General features: G+C 45.7%; 2 protein-coding genes across 5 annotated transcripts in view; one reads left to right on the top strand and one right to left on the bottom strand.

Moving 5' to 3' along the window:
* Positions 1-2,995: 2,995 nt before the first annotated feature.
* On the bottom strand, positions 2,996-8,766 carry LOC147019024 (uncharacterized). The gene is made up of 3 exons (XM_085900108.1): positions 8,719-8,766; positions 6,290-7,685; positions 2,996-3,306 (listed from the first exon to the last, which is right to left on the bottom strand). The coding sequence occupies exons 1-2, from the start codon at positions 8,764-8,766 to the stop codon at positions 6,651-6,653; spliced, it is 1,083 nt and encodes a 360-aa protein (XP_085756234.1). The 3' UTR covers positions 2,996-3,306; positions 6,290-6,650.
* Positions 8,767-8,806: 40 nt separating this feature from the next.
* C10H3orf38 (chromosome 10 C3orf38 homolog) overlaps positions 8,807-21,635 on the top strand; it is a 62,930-nt gene continuing 50,101 nt past the window's right edge. For 2 of the 4 annotated variants that reach the window (XM_085899189.1, XM_085899188.1), the window contains exon 1: positions 8,809-9,109. In XM_085899189.1, coding sequence (XP_085755315.1) covers positions 9,075-9,109 — 35 coding nt within the window. In that variant the 5' untranslated portion in view covers positions 8,809-9,074. Of the gene's footprint in view, positions 9,110-21,635 lie in introns of all 4 variants that reach the window. The other 2 variants (XM_085899192.1, XM_085899194.1) reach the window with 2 other exon arrangements.

The raw sequence follows: 21,635 nt of genomic DNA, 5'->3' as shown, positions 1-21,635 counted from the left end.
GAATTATATTTCCAATCTGCCTGTGGTTGTCCTTTGTTCCATTGGTCCAGCAATGTCCGTACGTAGATTAGCCGGGAGATTATAATTCCCCAACAGATTGGCTATCAGTCCGGCATTGTGCAAGCAGTAAGCTCAGCCACCTTAAAGATCTGATCAAGATCAAAATAGAACAACCACCGAGGGTATGATTCCCTGATAAGGAGACTGCGTGTACTACAGTGAAACGGTAGTCAGGTGGAGGACACTGCATCATGAGGTTAAATCGTTGGCATTCGATTAGCGACCGCCTCGATTGCTGCAAAAATATGTTGCATATGCTCCTGATAATTTTTTTTTGACAAAAGTTTTGGGTTGTCATCGTTTACATTTATACCTCATGCGTGTTCATTATATTCATCAGGTTCTGTGAAGGGGTTAACTGGACTTTGTAAACACCATGTAGATTATTTGCTAAGAGGCATTGTTAAAGTGTTACCTTAGAAATGGAATTTGATGTTATTAATCAAATAGATGTTCATGAATGTACTGGTTTCTGGGTTAAGTTTGACTCCGATCTATAAATATGGTGCCATTCAATAAGATGATGTACCGCTAAATCGGACCACTTCCGGAAGAGGTTTATTTGTATTTAAATGCCTGGTAATTGTTTTGCATTTATTAACACGTGTGTGTACTTGAATATAGCTGTCATTAAATCAAAAAGGCTTCAGCACTATACAGCGATAATTGCATTTGGAAACTAGAAGGGCACTCGGTAGAGCGCATATCTCTGCCCCGTAATGCCTGATCCATGAAAACAGATCTGGCCCAATACATTTTTGAAATATGCTATATATAGTTTTTGAGCCCAATCTTTACAAAGGTAAAGAATCACTTAAAAAAATTGTGGTCAGATCCAGATCGTCACCAAAATCTAATCAATTTTTGCCACACCCCCAACCTGTCCAAGTTTCATCCGAACCCACCCACAACTTTGAAATATCATGCTATATTGTTGTGGGGCCAGGTCTCGGGGGCGAGCACGACCGCTAAGGGGAGCAGTAGAGTCGGCTCCACCAAACACACCGGAATTTAGGTCGTGACCCTCGGGTAAGTCCGAAAGGCACAGGCCCCTTACAGGACCATGAAATTCGACCACGTGGGGTCGGGTTAATTGCCAAACTTCAATATACCCAAGTACCCACACGGCAAAGCTACTGGGGAATTCACACCCTCGGCAGGCCGAGCCGTTACCGTGCTCGAACCATGTGTAACCCGAGCGGATGGTTACCGAGGCCCGTCGGTCCAAATGAACAATTACGGCAACAACGGCCTTCCTAATCCCCAATACGCACCATGGCAAACCAATGGCAGAAATGACAAAGAACGAGCTGGTACGTTCAACAAGAGGGATATTTATTTATAACAATAATCGGGGAGGGGAACACAGAGCAGAGTTATCACGAATAAAGAAAGGTATCAATGTACAAGCAATTCCTCAAAACAATTCTACTTCGAGACAGGGCCCACGGACACACAAATACCCTGAAAGAGATGGACCTCGAGGTCTTTATTGCCCCCTTCAGCTCGGGAGGGAAGACGAGCTGAGTGAAGAGAACGTGCTGGCTACCTGGCCGCATTCACGCGGCTGGACGACCGCACCTTCCCGGAGCACCAGTCGCCAAAGAACGGACCAGGGCAGCTAAACCCAGAGGAGGAGAGACGAGGTGATCTCCCGTGATGAGATGGTCGACTGCTTGTAGTAATCCGCCAGACGAGACGCCTCGGATGTGCGCGATGCAGTCAGCCACAGACCCAGACAGAAGCGCGCTCGAGCCGATGGGATGCAATCATTAATCCTTTTTCCGTCGCTTTTTGGGGCACGGTCCGTTACCCCGTCACCTACTCTCATTGGGTGCACGGCGTGTAGTGGCTCCGTGTTCTTGCAAAGGACCGCCCCGGCTTTTGGTCCACCCGTCGCCCATTCGGCAGAAAATGACGCATACCCTTATTTGGCGCGCAGCCAGAGCGAAACGCTTCGTGACCATATTTGGCGAGAAATCCACACCACCTGGGCATGGAATTCCACACACGCCCACATGCCAGCGAGCGCGCGGACAATTCCACGAGCAGAGTGTTGTTGGTGATGTAAAAATCCTAACTATAAAATAATTCACAGCGCACGTACAATTAATCACCCATTAAACATAGGACGGCACCCTACCGAGAAACACATACTTACCGATGTAACTGATCTATAAGGACTCTGGCTGTTGTGTGCACAAGGTTTCCCAATCCGCAACAATACATCGTTTTTGGCCCCATCTCTCAATGGTGAAGAAAATTCTAGTTATCTTTTGAAAATTCTTGAAAAATTCAGTCAGATCCGGATGTTCACCAAAATCGAATCAGTTCGTCCATGTCACACCGAAACCGTCCACAAAATTTAATCCGGATCCGTCCACAATTTTGAGATATCCTGCACACAGACAAAGGGGTGAAAACAACCTCCTTTACCCTTGGTGGTGGAAGTATTAAAAAAAAAAAACTTTTCTGAATTTATTACTATTTTTTTCAATGAAGACACCATGACACTCACAAACCTCTGAAAGTTTGATGAAGACCCGATCAGCCATGTTAGACAATAATGGCGATAAACACAATGGCTCACTTATAGTACAGACTATAGAGGATAACATATATACATATATATATATATATATATATATATATATATATATATATATATATATATATATATATATATATATATATATATATATGCATAGGACCATGACATTCACGGGGATACGTTGGTGGAAAATGCTGTGAAAGTCAGGGTATCATTTCAATGGAAAATGGAAGGGGGGGAGGGGGTTAGGGAAAAGATAGGTTCCCAATTCATAGGGGGAAATTTTAAAAGTTTAAACTCTTTGACTGCAAATGCACTATTAGTTTCATTTTGAAATATATTTTTTTAAATGCTTGCAAATAAAATAAGAAAACCGACACCAAGTATCGTTTCAAATGTTTATTGAAGGAATGAGATTACAGTTAATTTTAAAAAGTGCTCAACAAGCCGTACCGTAAAAGTATTTAAATAAATAAATGAATAAAATAAATAAATCGCAGCAGGTACGAGTTCAATATTTTACTTACACAAACATGGAACCTTTCACATGATGAATTAAAAACCAGTGAACTAAACAAACTCCTCTGAAGACAACCCAGGTGAGGGTGTTGACGAGTTATGCACCGAAAGGAACGTCGGTGAGGTCGCTGAGAAGTCCTACACTGAAGGGGAGGCAGGAGAGGCAGCTGATGCTCCTGAGAGGTGGAGGGATCAGGGTGAAAAAAAAATTTCATGATCGGGAGCAGCCTGGCAGATTGCCACAGGTTTCGAGGTAGCTCCTTGTATGGGAGCATCACGTCATCAAACCCCCTCTTGAACTTGAGGTAACGCTACATGACCAGATCTGAGCGTTGCAGCCTGTCGGTAATTGCCTTGATTTTAGGTGCAGAGACTGGACTTGTTCAATTTTTTAATTTTTTTTTTTCCAAGTGCAAGTGCAGAAATGCTTCTTGCCATTAACAACATGGAATATATATATATATATATATATATATATATATATATATATATATATATATATATATATATTAGGGTTTTTGGAAATGAGAACTTTTTAAAACATAATAAATAAATAAATAAATAAAACGCCCTGAAAACCATGAAGTTCATGCAAGCAGACATGAATTACACACCAACAGGATATTTCAGAACAGCGAAATAGCTAAAGGCTCTTCAAGAGAAGGTCAATTTGAATAGACAGGGTTTGTGGTTCAGCAAGTCAAATGTGACAGAACATAGTTAAAGTTAATAACAATAAAAAAAAAAAAAAAAAAAAAAATATATATATATATATATATATATATATATATATATATATATATATATATATCTATATATATATATATATGTAACTTATAAATATCCAAAAAAAGTATGAAAAAAAACATTTTACTTTAAGCCTCAGAATACAGAAATATATAGATCAGTTCTTTTCAAAGATGAAACCTTTTCAAGCAAACTTATTTATTTTAAATGCAGGTATGAAAGCCGATATGAAAGATGAGCAAAGGGAGCATACTGAAGAGAAAAAGTGAGATAAAGGTAGGGGGAAGAAGAAAAAAAAAATAACAAAAAGGGTAAACATACTGATGCACAATGGCATGTTCCAGGTGAAAAGTGGACAGGTTCAGGGTTAAAGTGCACATCACACAACATATACTTAATGTTGCTCATTTCAGAGGATGAAATAAGGCAACAAAAGCCCTGGAGGGAAGAGCAAGAGATAAAACTCAACAAAATGGCTCAACATGCAAGGTGAGTTTTGAGAGCTATAAAACAATCACCACCACTTCTTTTTCATCGACGAACAATATTGAACCAATTATTAAATGCATAAATTGGAATGAGCTACAAATGTTGAGAAAAGGAAAGTTAATTTGCATAAACAAGACCAAGAGTGTAGCCGGTAGTAAGTGAGGTGTGGAGTGGTTGGTTGGGGAAAGTGAGAGATTAAAATGTTAATTTATCAGGACATCAGTTGTTGGCAGCACATGTTGTCAAACAACACATCAAGTTTGAAGTTGACATCCGGAGCAACCGTTGCTATACCGTGACAATGTCCTCCCCAAGTGTCACAGTCAGGCAAATAGGGCGTACAAACACGGCATTAAATGCTATCAGTTTAACTTAAGGAATCAATTTCCAGCCCAAGAACATACATTTTAACATGTGGATGAATAGCTGGAAGTTGGCTTTACCATGGTGTAGCAGTCAAGGCTCTGAATTTATAAACCGAACACTCGTCGTGGCTGAAGTTGAAAAAGGGCTCCATTTTGGGAGATACCTCTACCGGAGATATAACAAGCTGGGACGGGTCTCGTTTAACCGTCTGGATCGCTAGTTTTTGAAAAGTGATGTTGTAGTTACAGCAACTGTGCACAACATGCCGGATCAACCCCTTGTTTGAGGAAATTTGTGAGAAAAAAAAGACCTCTTCAACGATTTGCTTATTTGATGAAATCAGCCATGTTAATTTTTACCACTGGTTGTTGGTTATTGCTGTGTATTTCATTGAAAGACATGCAGCAATATATTATGAGGTTTTAAAGCCACATTGGGGTTAAGGGGCCAAAAATGTACCCCAAATTTGGCAATTTCGACCAAAGTGAAAAATTTTCTTGCATTTGACCAACAATACTTGGTATAACTGCCAGACCAGATTTGTTTCACCAGCCTGGATGTCTCATCTATATATTACTAAAACTCTCATCTTGTATGTATGCATGTATGTTCCCAAAATACAGCCAAAACGGTACACAACAGCACAAAAATTTTAGGGCCACCTTTCTCACCATTCTACTGCGGTGTGCAGTATGAAGTTTCGTTTAAATCGGGCAACGAAAAAATTATTTAAACTCAAGTAATTCGACTTGGTGCGGAGGCATAAAAAGTTTCATTTTGGGAATATTTTTGGCCCCTTAACTCCCTACCAGCTTAAAACCTCATAGAATATATTGCTACACGTCTATTTCAATGAAATACACAAATATAACCACCAGTGGTAAAAATTAACACGGCTGATTTCATCAAATCAGCAAATAGTTGAAAATGTCTCTTTTTAAAAAGTTTCCACAAACAATAGGTTAATTCAGCATGTTGTACAAAGTTGCTGCAACTACAACACCACTTTTCAAAAAACTAGAGATCCAGATGGTTAAAACGAGACCAATCACAGCTTGTTATACCTCCTGTGGGGGTACGCCTAATTTTTTGGACCTTTGCCGCTGAGCTACAAATTTGGAATTCAACACGAATGCATCGATGTATTATGCCTCCGCCTGTATTAAATCTCAACCCACTTACTTTTCACCTCAAATAAAGGTCACATTAAAAACCACGAGGAGATTATATATGTACGATTCCCAACTCCAGTTATGGTCCATAAAATGAAAGGTAAGGACCACTGATGTTTGACCTTTTGAAGTCAAAATCTAATCACCAGTTTTGTGTTACAGTACATACTCGAGCCAAGTTTGAAATAAATCCAGTGGTTCACAAAAAAGGCGGATATAAAAACTAAAACAGAAGAGAGGGGAAGATGACAAGGGCAAGTCAAGCAACTCCTCCGGCCTTTAAAAAAAAAAAAAAAAAATTAACCAACAATGAGGGCTCAGGAGTGGGGGGGGGAAGGAAAATGGGGTCCAAACAATACATTAAATAAAAGGAAGAGAGGCTTACCTTTCACGTGCAGTCAAATGCAATATCAAAGTTTTGGGAGAGCAACCCAAAATGGCATGAAAACTATCACACCAAGATGCCTAATCCATTGGATACACAAAGGTTGAAGGGCAGACCAGATGGTTGGGTGCATGATCCGATGAAAGAGTGGAAGGCCAAGACGGCACAAATTGCCTAAAATGAGATAAGCGGCTTGGTCCCTCACCCTGGAAAGTGGTGCCATCTGGTCAAAAACAGAAACGACGTAATTATCTAGTTTAAAAGAGTATCAAGGTTTCAATGGGTGCCTTTATAGACCATTCACACAGCCGAAACACAATGAACAGAAAAAGAACCATCAATGCAAATATTTAAGCAATCTTCAAATGCATGGGCAAGGGAGAGTGGGGTGAGGGGAGTCGAGCGGATCGGAGGGTGGGGGAGGGAGGGGGACGTCGAGCGGATCGGAGGGTGGTGGGGGAGGGAGGGGATGTCGAGCGGATCGGGGGTGGGGAAGGGAGGGGGACGTCGAGCGGATCGGGGGGTGGTAGGGGATGGAGGAGGACGTCGAGCGGATCTGAGGGTGGTGGGGAAAGGAGAGGGCGTCGAGCAGATCGGAGGATGGTGGGGGGAGGGGGACATCGAGCGGATCGGAGGGTGGTGGGGGAGGGAGGGGACGTCGAGCGGATCGGAGGGTGGTGGGGGAGGGAGGGGACGTCGAGCGGATCGGAGGGTGGGGGATGGAGGAGGACGTCGAGCGGATCGGGGGGTGGTAGGGGATGGAGGAGGACGTCGAGCGGATCTGAGGGTGGTTGGAGATGGAGGAGGACGTCGAGCGGATCTGAGGGTGGTAGGAGATGGAGGAGGACGTCGAGCGGATCTGAGGGTGGTAGGGGATGGAGGAGGACGTCGAGCGGATCTGAGGGTGGTAGGGGATGGAGGAGGACGTCGAGCGGATCGGAGGGTGGGGGATGGAGGAGAACGTCGAGCGGATCGGGGGGGGGGGTGGTAGCAGATGGAGGAGGACGTCGAGCGGATCTGAGGGTGGTGGGGAAAGGAGAGGGCGTCGAACAGATTGGAGTGTGGTGGGGGACGGAGGGGCGTCGAGCGGATCGGAGGGTGGTAGGGGATGGAGGAGGACGTCGAGCGGATCGGAGGGTGGTAGGGGATGGAGGAGGACGTCGAGCGGAACGGGGGGTGGTGGGGGAGGGAGGGGACGTCGAGCGGATCGGGGGGTGGTAGGGGATAGAGGAGGACGTCGAGCGGATCTGAGGGTGGGGAAGGGAGGGGGACGTCGAGCGGATCGGGGGTGGTAGGGGATGGAGGAGGACGTCGAGCGGATCGGGGGTGGTGGGGGAGGGAGGGGACGTCGAGCGGATCGGGGGTGGTAGGGGATGGAGGAGGACGTCGAGCGGATCTGAGGGTGGGGAAGGGAGGGGGACGTCGAGTGGATCGGGGGTGGTAGGGGATGGAGGAGGACGTCGAGCGGATCTGAGGGTGGGGAAGGGAGGGGGACGTCGAGCGGATCGGGGGTGGTAGGGGATGGAGGAGGACGTCGAGCGGATCTGAGGGTGATGGGCAAAGGAGAGGGCGTCGAGCAGATTGGAGCTTGGTGGGGGGGGGAGGGGACGTCGAGCGGATCGGAGGGTGGTGGGGGAGGGAGGGGACGTCGAGCGGATCTGAGGGTGGTGGGGAAAGGAGAGGGCGCTGAGCAGATCGGAGGATGGTGGGGGAGGGAGGGGACGTCGAGCGGATCGGGGGGTGGTGGGGGAGGGAGGGGACGTCGAGCGGATCGGGGGGTGGTGGGCGAGGGAGGAGGACGTCGAGCGGATCGGATTGAGGAAAGCAGGTTGAAAAGAAAAGAAAATTAATAAAGTATAAAAAAAAGAATTTTTTTAAATAAAAGATGAAAGTTATCAGATGTAATACAATGTATCCTTGTTGGGAACGGACGTTGTCAGACAACACATCAAGTTTGCGGTCGACATCCGGAGCGCCCGTTGCTCTGCCGTGGTCATTCCCTCCCAGGTGCCACAATCAGGCAGCTCGGATCTACATTCACGGTGCGGTATCTCCTTAAAAAAAAACTCGTTTCAAAAACAATCACTCGATTCTCAACACGTCATTCACTTGGCTGCGTTAAAACAACCTCGGTTCTGAATTTACAAACAGAGTAACAAGGAGTGGGGTCCAAAGAACACTTCGAACAACTAAACAACCCTTACCCTTGTCATGATGCGGCGAAAACGTGAAACAAGTCCGAGTTTCATTGCATCTGCGATCCTAACCCGCGGCCTCTCGAACGAGCCGCTCCGACACACCACGTGCTCCGCTCGTGCTCCGACACACCACGTGCTCCGCTCGTGCGCGCCATGATGCGAACGTTCACACCGGAAATGAACCCGTTCGTTTTTACCTCATCGGTAAATACATGCCCTTCTCCAATTTACCGGGTGATGTCGATCTCGTGATTTCCCATTTGTAGACCAGGTCTCCATCTACCCGAAAATTTGTTACGTTGGAGCAAAAAGAAAAGAAACGCGGAGAAAGCACACGTCGAGCTGAGTAATACATCCATAACTCTTTCCCACTGAGCCTGGAGGTGAAGGACACGTTGGTTTGTTGAGAAAATTGAAAGGATGCACCTTATCGATTTGCTTCGACAATCTTGACAATTATGTGGAGCTTTGTGCTACTTGAAAAACGACACAAGAATATTGAAGTACCGAGACACGAGGAGCGAAGAGACCAGTCAAGGCAAAGAGCACAGAGGAGAGAGAGGTGTTAAAGATTCAGAAGATGAGATATGACCTTAATTGCAGGAGATGTTCGAGATTCAAGGTATGGAATCGCTGGAGGGGGTGGGGGTGGGTGTATTGCGGGGGTGCTGGAGGGGGTACTGTGGGGGGGTACTGCAGGGGGGTGCTGGAGGGGGGTACTGCGGGGGGGGGGTGCTGGAGGGGGGTACTACTGGTGGTGGTGCGGGTATGGTGGAGTGGCCACTGTGTGACCTGAATCTCTGCCGGAGGTTTGTACGCTAATTGAGTGGAGTGGCCATTCTAGTCTACACCATGTTTTGTTGCTTGGTGCTGTGAATGTCTTAGTGCACCTCTTATATGTTTTGCTATGTTTGTTGGAGAGGGTGGAGTTAGATACAACCATGGAGCAGATAGGAATGTATTTAGTAGCATGGTCCGTACGCAAGTAGTTAGCCCATCTTGATGTAATAAGTAGGGACATGTCAGCTTAAGGATTGTCTTGTTTGTATGTGCACCATACAGGGGGTGGTGCGTGGTTATAATTTAGTTACAGATCATGGTGAAGGAATTGTGCATATAAACCCCTTTGTAAACCGCTACCCGGGGCACTGGGAGACTTGGCAAGAGAGAAAGAGAGGGGCGGAGCTCGGATCTCCTTCTAGGGGTGGAGCGTTGCCCAGGGAGAAGAGGGAGGAGTGAACAAGAGGTTGGTCTGAGGAGAAGGGAGCACACAACAACAACAAAAAGACAATGGACGAGAAAAAGGGTTCTGAGGAAAAATGGATGTGAGGAGAGCCAGGGAGAGAATTTGGTGCTTGAATTGTGAAAAGAGCTTTCTCTGAGGAGGTCGTCCTGCCTGCCTGCCTCTGCTCGGTTTTGAATGCCTGCTGCTTCATCTCCCCATCGTCTACTCAGCTCATTGTTGTCCTCGTCCCTCCTCATCGCCTGCTCCTGGCTGCCGCTACCACGGTAGCTGAGTCCCCCGATTTTGTCCCTTTCCCATCTGCGATCGAGTCCGGAGTGAGGCGCCTTAGTTCGTTAGATTTGTTTCACCTCGGTGTATATAATTCTTTTTTGTTGTATTCCCTTCCTTCCCTCCTAACCTGCCATCGTCTCCTCTGTCACAATTCCACCATTCCCTGGTTCTTTTTATCTGTTGTTGGTTTTAAAAGAGTTAAGATTCTCCTGTTTCTCCTCGTGACCCACGTGCGCGTGGTCCGCCATAACCTGGAACGTCCTCACAGGAGCTAAAACCGTTTGGTGCACCGTGGGATTTTAACCTCCCGCCGCGACGACCTCGACGTGAGTTGAGCCATTGATACTTCGGTATATTCATTTCCCTTTGTTTCAGATCGTCCCTCACCACGTGTGTTGAGGTTGCAATGAAAACAGAAATGTTTCCCATGAAATCACGAAAGCGACCCGAATTGCCATCACATGAAATATGATCATTGCAAAAAAGAAATGGCATGAAGTGTACATTCTGGCAAATCTGTAGTCACCTCCGTAATTGGCTCATATGCCATGTACATCTACAACGAGACATTATCTACATTCTAATGTATGCACTATGTGTAGTTCCCTTATTTATTTATTTTTGTTGAAGGATATATTTATGCATCATTCTCCTTAGCCAAGTTTATGCCACTTCCGATACGCAATCAGGGACATTGAAATTCAGGACAATTTTTGCTGTGGTTATGTGCTCCGGGATACTAATTGGCAACATTCTGTTATTCGTGTCCCAACAATGATGTTTTAGTAATCACTGCACGCACCACAACAATATTGTACTTAAGGAGCTTCCATCGACCTCCAAAATGGAAACCTTCCATTTCCAGTTTCTTCGTCCTCCGAATGTTCTGCTTCCAAAAAAGCGAAGTGATCGTTCTGGATTCTTCCGTGCTGCCATTGATTTTTATCCCCATACTTTTTGAAAAAGAAACTGAGCTGTGTGAGGGTGATATTGTTATTGGCGCCATCTGTCTGTCTGTCTGTCTGTCTGTCCATCCATCCGTCCCACTATCTCCTCCTAAACGGTTGTGCAGAAATTCACCAAACTTGGTAGTTATGATCATCACATGGCAAGAAGATGGGAGAGCCGTATCATTTTTGGCCCCGCCCCCTGTTACTGGGTCAAAGGTCAAAGGTTAAATAAATGCACTTACAGGCACATTTTAAACAGCCATTTGGGGACGCATGAAACGTAACAATTTTTTTGTATTTGGCCGCTGGGTTTATGCCCCAAAGAGTGCCGTGGGGACTTAGGGTCACAGTGTTCAAAATGGAGAAAACATTTTATACTCAAAATTTGATATTGGGTCATTCCTGGTGGAACATTTTGCCATCGTTCAACTTTGCTTAAAGGTGGGAAGCGTCAGGGTTTGCGATGGTGCACCATTGACTTCGTCTATTTATGTTCTCTGGTTGTATTGATTGTTATTCATAGTCAGTGCTCTCTCCTGTGTATTTATTCTTCTTTTGAGTTTAAAAGCCATTTTTCAGAGCCGCATGGCTCTATATACTCCACACACCTTAATACTTGAGCAGGAGTCGACAACTTCTAGCAGACTTTATAAAGTTTGACCCGTTTCTTCATCAAATTTTAAAACTGATTTGCAAAGTCGAGGGTGCTTATGGTTCAACCAGCATAGTATATCCGGTAGACCAAACCAACTGACCCCCATCTCTAGTACAGTGGAAAAGGCGAGACCTGGGTCTTCCGTACAGAAGACGCTGTATAAAGAGGTGCCTAAAACCATCAATGAGCCGGTAGGGTCCGATGTAAATAGCAATTTAGACCAGAATGTCCGAATCTGAGCCTGTAAATGGTTGCCTTGTCTCTTCTGGAAAGCCTAGAAAGTGAGACAGAAGATTCAACCAAAAGGTGTACCTTGTAGCAGAATCTCCCTTTGGTGGAGGTCTCCCACTGAAATTGCCATTTTTTTTTGTCAGTCTGACTTCAAATTAGATAATTACTTCGAGACGGGGCCCAGAGGGATTTGAGTTTCAAAATCCGATCCGAGAGCATATTTGGCTGCCTGGTCCTCATTGCCTCCAATGCCCACATGGGGTTTGGCAGTTCTTTGGCATCCACATCCTCAAATTGGGGATGTAATAATGTGTAGCACATCAAGAAGCAGGTTGTACCTGTATCCCGATTGTAGGGACTCCAATGCCTTCTTAGCAGAAAGCTAATTGGAAAAGATGACTGCTGAGGGGGTAAAGTCAATTTTCCACTCCATAGCCAAAACAATGGTGAAGAGTTCAGCCGAGAATACCAAAAGGTAAGCAGAGACTCAAACAGACTTCATCACCTTGACCTTTGGGATGCATATAGCAGCAGCTGTTCTCACTAGTGATGTCTTTAGAACCGTCTGCGTAGACGTTGTTACATGTCAGACTCAGGGCACGGTGACCTGATGCACCGTTATCCCGGATGGCGTCACAGCAGAAAAGGAAGGACAGAGTTTGTACTTCAAACGAGCAGGGACCCATGGAAATTCCAGATAATGTAAAATGTGATTTCACGTCCTCAAATCTATCCCCCCACCCCCACCCCTCACAAACTCAACCTCAGCCTCCCAACCCCAAGTCCTCACCCTTCCCCTCCCAACCCTAAGGCGTCAATTCCCCTCCCCACTCCGAGCCTTCAAACCCCCTCCCTGTCCACTCATTTATTCTTCTTACCCCCCCCCTCACCTGTTGAACCACCTTCCACAATCTCTTCAATCTCATTCAATCTCTACCCATCAAGACAACTGTTCATCACCATCTCAAGTCATACCTCATCCAAAACCATTCTTTTTTTTTCTTCACCTGGTAAACCACCCCCCCACCCCTCCCAGAATTTTGCTTATGTATCCATCTTGTCCACCCTTTGCGTTCTCCCCTACCCCTCATCGTACCTGTATCACTTGTTTGTCTGTCTCCATCAACATTCTCCCTCTGCTCTGCTGTTGGCATTTCCTCTTTCTCCTGTTGTTTCCCCCTTGTTATGTTGTGTCCTGATCTGTTCTGTGTCCAAGTTCTTCCATGAGCCTTGACCATGTATCAAAAAAACAAACATGAATAAACCAAAGAAAATCTGTGTTGTCTACAGTCAGTTTCTGCACAAATGCAAGCAATAATCGGATTTCTCATTGCTTCAAGCGATTCATATATATTTGGATGGGTTTAAGGTTTAAATTGAAATAGTACTGATTTGCAGTCTTTGGTAATACGGCACTTTCAAGATGACCAATGAATGCCAATGAGGCCTTTTTATTTGCACATTGCGCTGTGTGCGTTTTCCATGACCCACTTCTGCCAGCACAGGCACTTTTAACCCGCTGTGCTGGTGCAAAAGCTGCAATTCAAATAGTCTTTTTCAACATAATTTTCATCGTTTAACCGAAAGAGTGGCAATTTCAAATTTTTCAAAATGGTTAACCGTAATTGTTGTGTTCCAGGATGCAAATTGGATTCACAAAAATACTAGAAATACAAGGAATATATCCGTAAATGTGAAGTGCAGAGTTCGTACCATTTCCTGTTAGTGCAATTGAGCAGCGGCAGTGGATTTAGCTCATCAAACCTTAAACCAAATACTGCATTGGAGTAACCAGAAGGAAACCGAATAGGTAAAGAGCAAAGATGGAGTCATCAGGAGGAACATGGATAGGATTCGGGTTTTAGCCACAACTCCACTACCCTCAAACCCATCCAGGCGCAGCTAAATGACTCTTACAGAAAAATTTCTGCAAGAATTCACTTCTCCTTGGAGAGATAGATAATAAAAGAGAGAAATAGGGAGTAAAAGAGATGAAAGTGAAGAAAAAGCAAGAATTAGAATGAACTAGTACGGGCCCGTAGGGGCGGGCCCGTAGGTGCGTGCCAGTATGTGCAGCCCTCTCTTGCCCCCCACTCTCATCCCCCTCTCTCTCGCCCCCCTCTCTCGCCCCCTCTCTCACCCCCTCTCTCGCCCCCTCTCTCGCCCCCTCTCTCGCCCCCTCTCTCGCCCCCTCTCTCGCCCCCTCTCTCTTGCCCCCCTGTCTCGCGCTCTCTCGCCCCCTCTCTCGCCCCCTCTCTCTCGCTCCCCACTCTCATCCCCTCTCTCTCACCCCCTCTCTCTCACCCCTCTCTCTCGCCCCCTCTCTCTCGCCCTCTCTCTCTCGCCCCTCTCTCTCGCCCCCCTCTCTCGTCCCCCTCTCTCGTCCCCCTCTCTCGCCCCCTCTCTTGCCCCCCTCTCTTGCCCCCCTCTCTCCCCCTAGTCTCGTCCTTCCTCTCTCCCCCCCTCCTCTCTCGCCCCTCTCTCATCCTCCCTCTCCCGTCCCCTTCTCTCGCAGATATTGGTCGACAGATAAATGGCCGTAACTTGGGAACTGCTCGTCCAATTAATATCAAACCTTGAAAAGGCACATCCGCAGGTCCCCGACAATATTCCTGGCAAGTTTCAATCAGATCGGACCGTCAATCGTGCAAAAAAAATAAAATAAAAAATAAGCATTAATTGTGACGTCATTCGTGATGTCATAGCACCGTGTCTTATCATTGGTTGACAGATAAATGGCCGTAACTTGGGAACCGCTCATCCGATTGACATCAAACCTCGAAAAGGCACATCTGTGGGGCCCCGGCAATATTCCTGGCAAGTTTCAAGCAGATCGGACCGTCAATCGTGCAAAAAAAAAAAAAAACATAAATAAACATTAATTGTGACGTCATTCGTGATGTCATAGCACCGTGTCTTGTCATTGGTTGACAGATAAATGGCCGTAACTTGGGAACCGCTCGTCCGATTGACATCAAACCTCGAAAAGGCACATCTGCAGGGCTCCGGCAATATTCCTGGCAAGTTTCAATCAGATCGGACCGGTGGTCGTCGAGAAACGGCAGTCGCAGACAGACAGACACACACATAGAGATTGCTGGAATTATAGATAGACTAGTACGTGCCCGTAAAAAAAATATAATAATAAATAAATATTCAAACCGCGAGCAACAAACAACAACCACACAGGCCGTTTCTTCGCTCTCACGTGCCCATATGTGCGTGGCCCGGATGTTGCCATATTATTCGCAGTTACGATGATTCGCAATTTAGGTTTTAATGGCCAATTATTCAATGAGCGCCAACGTATTTTGCCTTTTCGCAATGTCCTCACAAGGAAAAACAAAAAGAGAAGAGAAGAGAGAGAAAAAAATGACTTCCTGGTTCGGAGCATACCAGCACTCTGATGTTACCGAAATTTATGCACCATCTAATATGAAAACGATCATAACTTGCAGCATTGTGTTTATCTATAAATGCGCATAAGAAATCGAGAAATTATTAGAATACACGAAGTCATCACTCTCTGGAAGTCCGTACGTTGTAACCCGTAATGGGGAACGCGGCTGAGCTTACCTTCCCCATCGGCCACGCCCACGCAACAACGTGTCTTGTCATTGGTTTGGTAAATAAATGGCCATAACTTGGGAAGCACTTGTCCGATTAATATCAAACCTTGAAAAGGCACATCCTCAGGTCCCCAGCAATATACCTGGCACGTTTCAATTAGATCGGACCAGCGGTTGTCGAGAAACAGCGGTCACTCTCTCACACACACACACACACACACACACACACACACACACACACACACACACACACACACACACACACACACACACACACACACACACACACACACACACACACACACACACACACACACACACACACGCACACACACACACATTGCTGGAATTATATAGATGAAGAGAATTGAGAAAAAATTCGAAAGAAATGTGAAAGGATGTCGACAAACAAAGATGTCGGGAAGAATCTGGATAGACAGATTTCAGCAGTTACTCCACAGGCTCCAACACAGCAACATGTACAAACTACCAGAGTAGTCAGTGGGGAAGCACAGTCCACACAGCATCAGAATATGGCACAGACATAATCAAACAGAAGACCAAATACTGTAATGGAATAATCAGAAGGAACCCAGATAATTAAAGAGCAAAGATGGAGTCATCAGGAGGAATCTGGATAGGATTTGGGTTTCAGCTGCTACTCCACGACCCTACCGTTTCATGTTTCTCCTTATTCATTCAAATTCTTGCTTTTTTCTTATCTTTTCTTTTCTCTCTTTTATTATTTATTTCTCTCTTAATCTATCTGTCGAGGAGAAGTGAATTATTGCAGGAAGTTTTCTGCAAGGCTCACTTGGCGGCACCTAGATGGGTTTGAGGACACCACAGACACACACACACAGACACACACACAGACACACACACACACACACAGATATACACACACACACAGACAGACACAGACAGACAGACAGACAGACACACACAGACAGACAGACAGACAGACACAGACACACAGACAGACATACACAGACACAGACACAGACACACACACAGACACAGACACACACACAGACAGACACACACACACAGACACACACAGACAGTCACACACAGACAGACACTCACAGACAGACGCACACAGACAGACACACACAGACAGACACACACAGACAGACACACACACACAGACACACAGACAGACACACACACACACAGACACACACACACAGACACACACAGACAGACAGGCACACAGACAGACAGGCACACAGACAGACAGGCACACAGGCAGGCAGGCACACACACACACACACACACACACACACACGCACACACACACACACACACACACACACACACACACACACACACACACACACACACACACACACACACACACTTCTCCTTTTAGCAATAGATGCAAAAATATATTGTTGTGGGCCGGGGACCGGTGCTGAGAAGGACCGCTAGGTGGGGGGAGTTACGTCGTCTCCCACCACACTCCCGGAATTGTAGGCCGTCGCTCACGGATAACTCTGTGAGGCGATGGGTCGCTTAACCGACCGTGGACGCCAATACCTCCACCGCGTAGCATAGGGTCTTTTTGTAGAGAAACAATTTAACTAATTGACTACGCGGTCTTGTCTGCCGGGGAACCACGCCCTCAACACGTCTTGCTCGAACCGTGTCAATCTACCGACTGCGGTAGAGTTCCAACTACGAACTCCGGTTCGGATGCAGTCGAGCAGAACTGCCAAAGCCGTGCCGGCTCGGATGAACAGATTAACAGGAACAAAGACCCGACTCTAACTCAGATCCGAACCATGCTGGACCAATGAAGGAAAAGACGAAAACGAACTGGGAACATTTTTGCAATAATTTATTTATAATAGACGAGGAAATTTATGTGGCACAGAAACAGGTTCATTGGGGTGTTATGCAGGGGAAAGAAAGAAGATGTAGTGTGACAACTTACAGAGCAGACTTACGTGGGAATTATACAGGCAAGATTTACAATGATCAAAAACACTTATACAGTTTATACTTATTAGACTGGCGCCACACACTCAGACACACACTCGGACAAAATAAACCCAGTTGAAGGCAAAGGACTTTTACAGCCAAGAAGGGAGGCGGGCTGAGGTCACAGTTCTTTTGAGTACCTGAGTCTCGGGGAAAGGAATGCTCCGTGGTGCGGCACCTGCCAACAGTCGTGCAGTCAGGTCCACAGCCGCCCGTGTGGAGTTTGGGTCCGTGGAGGAGCTCGAGTCGGCCAGCACCAGTAGTAGGGCCGTCGGGGCGAGACGTGAGCGGAGCCAAGCAGTGGGAACCCCTTTGTTTTCCACTCCGGCCTCCAAGCACAGAACGAATGACCCCCAAATAACTCAAGACTGAGGATGATGTCGTGGTTTATAGACCTCCCTCAGCAGGGAGGGGCCTTGGTGAAGCTGACGTAACTGTCCGCCTTGATTGGACGGGGCCTCCATGGGTCCGCCCTTCCTGGGCGGGGCCTCGGCCAGGCACCGGCGAGGCCTGCCCACTCCACGCGTGTGGACTCGTCAGGAAAGAGTTGGTGCGTTTGGAGAAGCCAAATAGGAACTGCGACGGCGAAGATTCTGTCTCGGAAAAACGAGCCTCCAGAGACAACAGGTGGACCGTGGTACGTTGTTGCCAGCGAACCGAAGGCTGTAAGCGCTCGAGTACCGTGGATCGCAATGGAGGATGGGATATAATGATTTATTTCCCGAACTAAAAAAAACATCGCAACGCACCCCTTTGAAATCCCCACTACACACAAGGAGGGATTCTGTCTACACATATTATATTTAACGGCATAACTGACTTGGGACACCTGTATGTTGTATGCGTGCGGTTCCGAGAACCGTAACAATAGTATAATTTATCTTGTGGCTTTGGAACCACACAAACAACGTACTTATAACAGCAGCTCCCATTCTCCTCCCACCCCCCCCCCCCAACATGATTTACCATAAATATAATTTTAAAAGTTGATTTGAAACACGCTGTGCATTCACAAGTCCCACATATGTCCTTCCCTTCGATGTTCAGGAGCTCCGAATCCAGATACACAAGCTTTGTGTTGGTAACCATTCCTTTCTTGTTAATGACACACAGCATCATCTTTCCAATTGTAGATGTCCATTCAATAAATAACCAAACCTGCCATGTTTACAGAATGCATTCCTGCAAGGTTCAAAGTTCATTTACTGGTAGCGATCCATCAGGGGTTTGGGTAGCACATACCCGTCCACTCGGGCCTTGCACTGGCCCACATCGTTGGGAGTTTGCAGTCGCTGACCTTTCGTTGAGCTGAGCTAGTTCTCCGACTCTTTGCGAGCCATTTTAGGTCACATGCTTCATCTCCCACACACAATATACTTTATGGTGCCCTGAACACCGCTGTTTCTAGGGGTTTCTGCACCTGTATGCTGAGCATTCTGGGGTAGATTCCGTTCCGTATTCTCGCACACTAACTGCATATGTCAAGTGGTGAATTGGAAAATGCACATAAGGCTCTTAGTTATTTATTTGTTTATTTTTGGTTTGTTTTGTTTTCGATGGTGCAGCTCTGTCTTCTGCATCACAAACGGAATGTGACGGTTTGGTCCAAAAAGCGAAACACTGATTGGTGGGATGCAGTCGTCATGCAGCAGTTCACTCGTACAGATTGGATCGAAAATTTCAGAATGTCCAAGGCAACCTTCTCACTCATCTTGGAAGAACTTCGTAATCATCTTCAACACAGATGGGTTACAAGAATTCCTGTTTCCCCAGAAAAAAAGGTTACCAATTGCCCTGTGGAGACTGGTCACAAACATTGATTACGGAAAAATTGCTCACCTGTTCGGAGTGAGCAAAACTACAGTGTGTAGATGTGTGTGTGTGTGACGTTTGTATGGGTGTAAGCACAAAATTAAAATTGACATACCTAAGAATCCCGACAGTAGAAGAGTTCGGAGAAATCGCTGAAGGTTTTGAAACAAAATGGGGTTTCCCACAGTGCGTTGAATACACCAACAGCAGCCGCATACCCGTAATGGGCAATGGCAAGGGTCACTGGGATTTCTTTAATCGAAAAAGGTCACATTCGGTGATCCTTCAGGGTGTTGTTGACCACAGATACAGGTTCTGGGACGTGTGTTCTGGTGACCCTGGAAGTCATGCTTACAATTCAAATGTTTTGCAGAAATCATTGTTGTGGGATAAATGAACAAAAGGACTACTATTCCCAGAAAGCTCAAAGGAAATATGTGGAACAAATGACTGTCAGCTATGTACTTTTAGGAGACCATGCATATCCACTACAGGAATGGCTGATGAAGCCCTACACTGATACGGGGGGCACTGACTGCTGGTCAACAGATTTTCAACCTCCACCTCAGCCGAGTTCGTTTTGTGGTGGACAATGCATGCGGGCGCCTGAAAGGACGTTGGCATTGTCTGCTCAAAAGGAATGACCTTGACAAAGTTTGTACCAACAATGATCACGGCATGCTGCATCCTTCACAACATCTGTGAGGAATACAGCGAAAGATTCTTCGAAGATTGGTTGCCAAGTGAAGAGTCGACCTTAAATGCACCTCCGTGTGCTATTGCTACAACACAAGTTGGAACAGCATAGAGAATAAGAAAAGCGTTTTGTCAAATCCTTTCACCATCAGAGTAGATACGCCAATCAATGTCAGCATCCTGATAAATATATAATGCAGATTTCATGAAGTGTTTTTTTAAACTAAGCTATTGTTTTTTAATGTGCAGGCCAATGTCTATCCTGCATTGGCGGAGAGGTGAAACAAGGGGCGGAATCAATAGAATGTTGATCAAGAGAAGCTAACTACTGTGGGAAGCAAGGAGAAGCCGATGCTTTGGGTGTTTTGCTCCGACGAAGGATTAACGCTCGAAACATCAGCTTAACCTTGCCTTTCATGGCAGCATTTTTTTGATTTTTCAGCATTTATTGTCACGGTCAGCATACCTCGATCAACGTCCTGTTGATTTCATCCATTGTCGTTTTCAATGCTTTCATTAGAAATGGAAATGAATATAAGTTTTTCTGCCTTTATTTTTCTTTGGCAGTAAATAAAGTAATTTAGCAATGTACGAATTGTATATGCCAGTACAATTGGTACTTGTGTTTGGCTGCCACATGTGATTTTCTTTTTTTCTACAGGTTTTGAGACTAATGGTGAGTGAAAAATCGGTTTCTTACCAATTGTTAATAAAAGGATTTTTAAGCATCTCTTGGTGCTTATTCCGTCACAACCAATCTCTAAGGCCTAAGTCAACTTCATGAATGTTCATATGAGACTACTGGACCCCATTAACTCATTTATTCTTCAGACCGATGCTTCTGGCATTGGTATTGGAGCTACTCTTAGACAGCACCATGAGCCCACAGGGGCATCGATCCATCTGGAGGTTTGTAGATTGTTGGCGCATTCATGTGAGGAAGCGAAGTGACCCATTGGGGAGAGGATGTGGGAGGGGCAGTGTCCCCGAAAGTCCCTACATATTAGGAGTAGCGACATGACTCGTCCCAAAATTTTCTGGTCACGTGGGTCATGGGCACCATTTTGTTTCCATCGATATCTCATTGAATGAGCACACAGTAGCTCATCGTTGTTATGAAAATGAGAGGATGCTGTGCCAAATCGATCAGAGAAGGATTTCAAAATGTATAGATTCCTTACAGATTCCTGACGGAAAAACATTTGTGACTAGAATGGCACTCGGTAGAGCGCATACCTCCGCCACACAATGCCTGATCCACGACAACATAGCGGGTCCCATAGATTTTTGAACTCGAAAGAGCAATCAGAGATTGCAGACCCTCGCCAGAACTTTTGTGTGGTGTTTGTGCAGTTTTGTGTTCTGGTTTGTTACATAATTAACTAGAAGGGCACTCTGTAGAGCGCATACCTCCGCCACGCAATGCCTGATCCACGAGAACAGAGCGGGTTCCATAGATTTTTGAATGAGAAAGAGCAATCGGAGATTGCAGACCCTTTCCAGAACCTGTTTTGTGTGGCAAATAAAGGGAAGGATGTACTTGAATGAAAGGTCGTTCATTGCAAATGAAAGGTCAAAATGGTATAGTTGTAAATTTGTGAAGATCAAAGGTCTCAAAAATTGTAAAAGTCAAATGGTCTGAAGTTCTGAAGGTCGAAAAGTGGAAAGGTCGAAATGGTCTTAAGTGTCTGAAGGGTCTTATGGGTCTAAACTCTAAAAGGTCCCTCTATCCA

This window comes from Eptatretus burgeri, chromosome 10 (assembly GCF_056783735.1).
Source record: "Eptatretus burgeri isolate ZD-2024b chromosome 10, Ebu_testis_v1, whole genome shotgun sequence".
Lineage (NCBI taxonomy): Eukaryota > Metazoa > Chordata > Myxini > Myxiniformes > Myxinidae > Eptatretus > Eptatretus burgeri.
This window is presented reverse-complemented; position numbering and strand designations above follow the sequence as displayed.

Bases quoted from the DNA above. Each gene is read 5' to 3' on its own strand.
- LOC147019024 (XM_085900108.1), bottom strand. From the start codon at position 8,766: ATGGAGACCTGGTCTACAAATGGGAAATCACGAGATCGACATCACCCG. The intron at 7,686-8,718 runs GTAAATTGGAGA...CCCCACCCTCAG, and splicing joins CACGAGATCGACATCACCCG to ATCCGCTCGACGTCCTCCTC.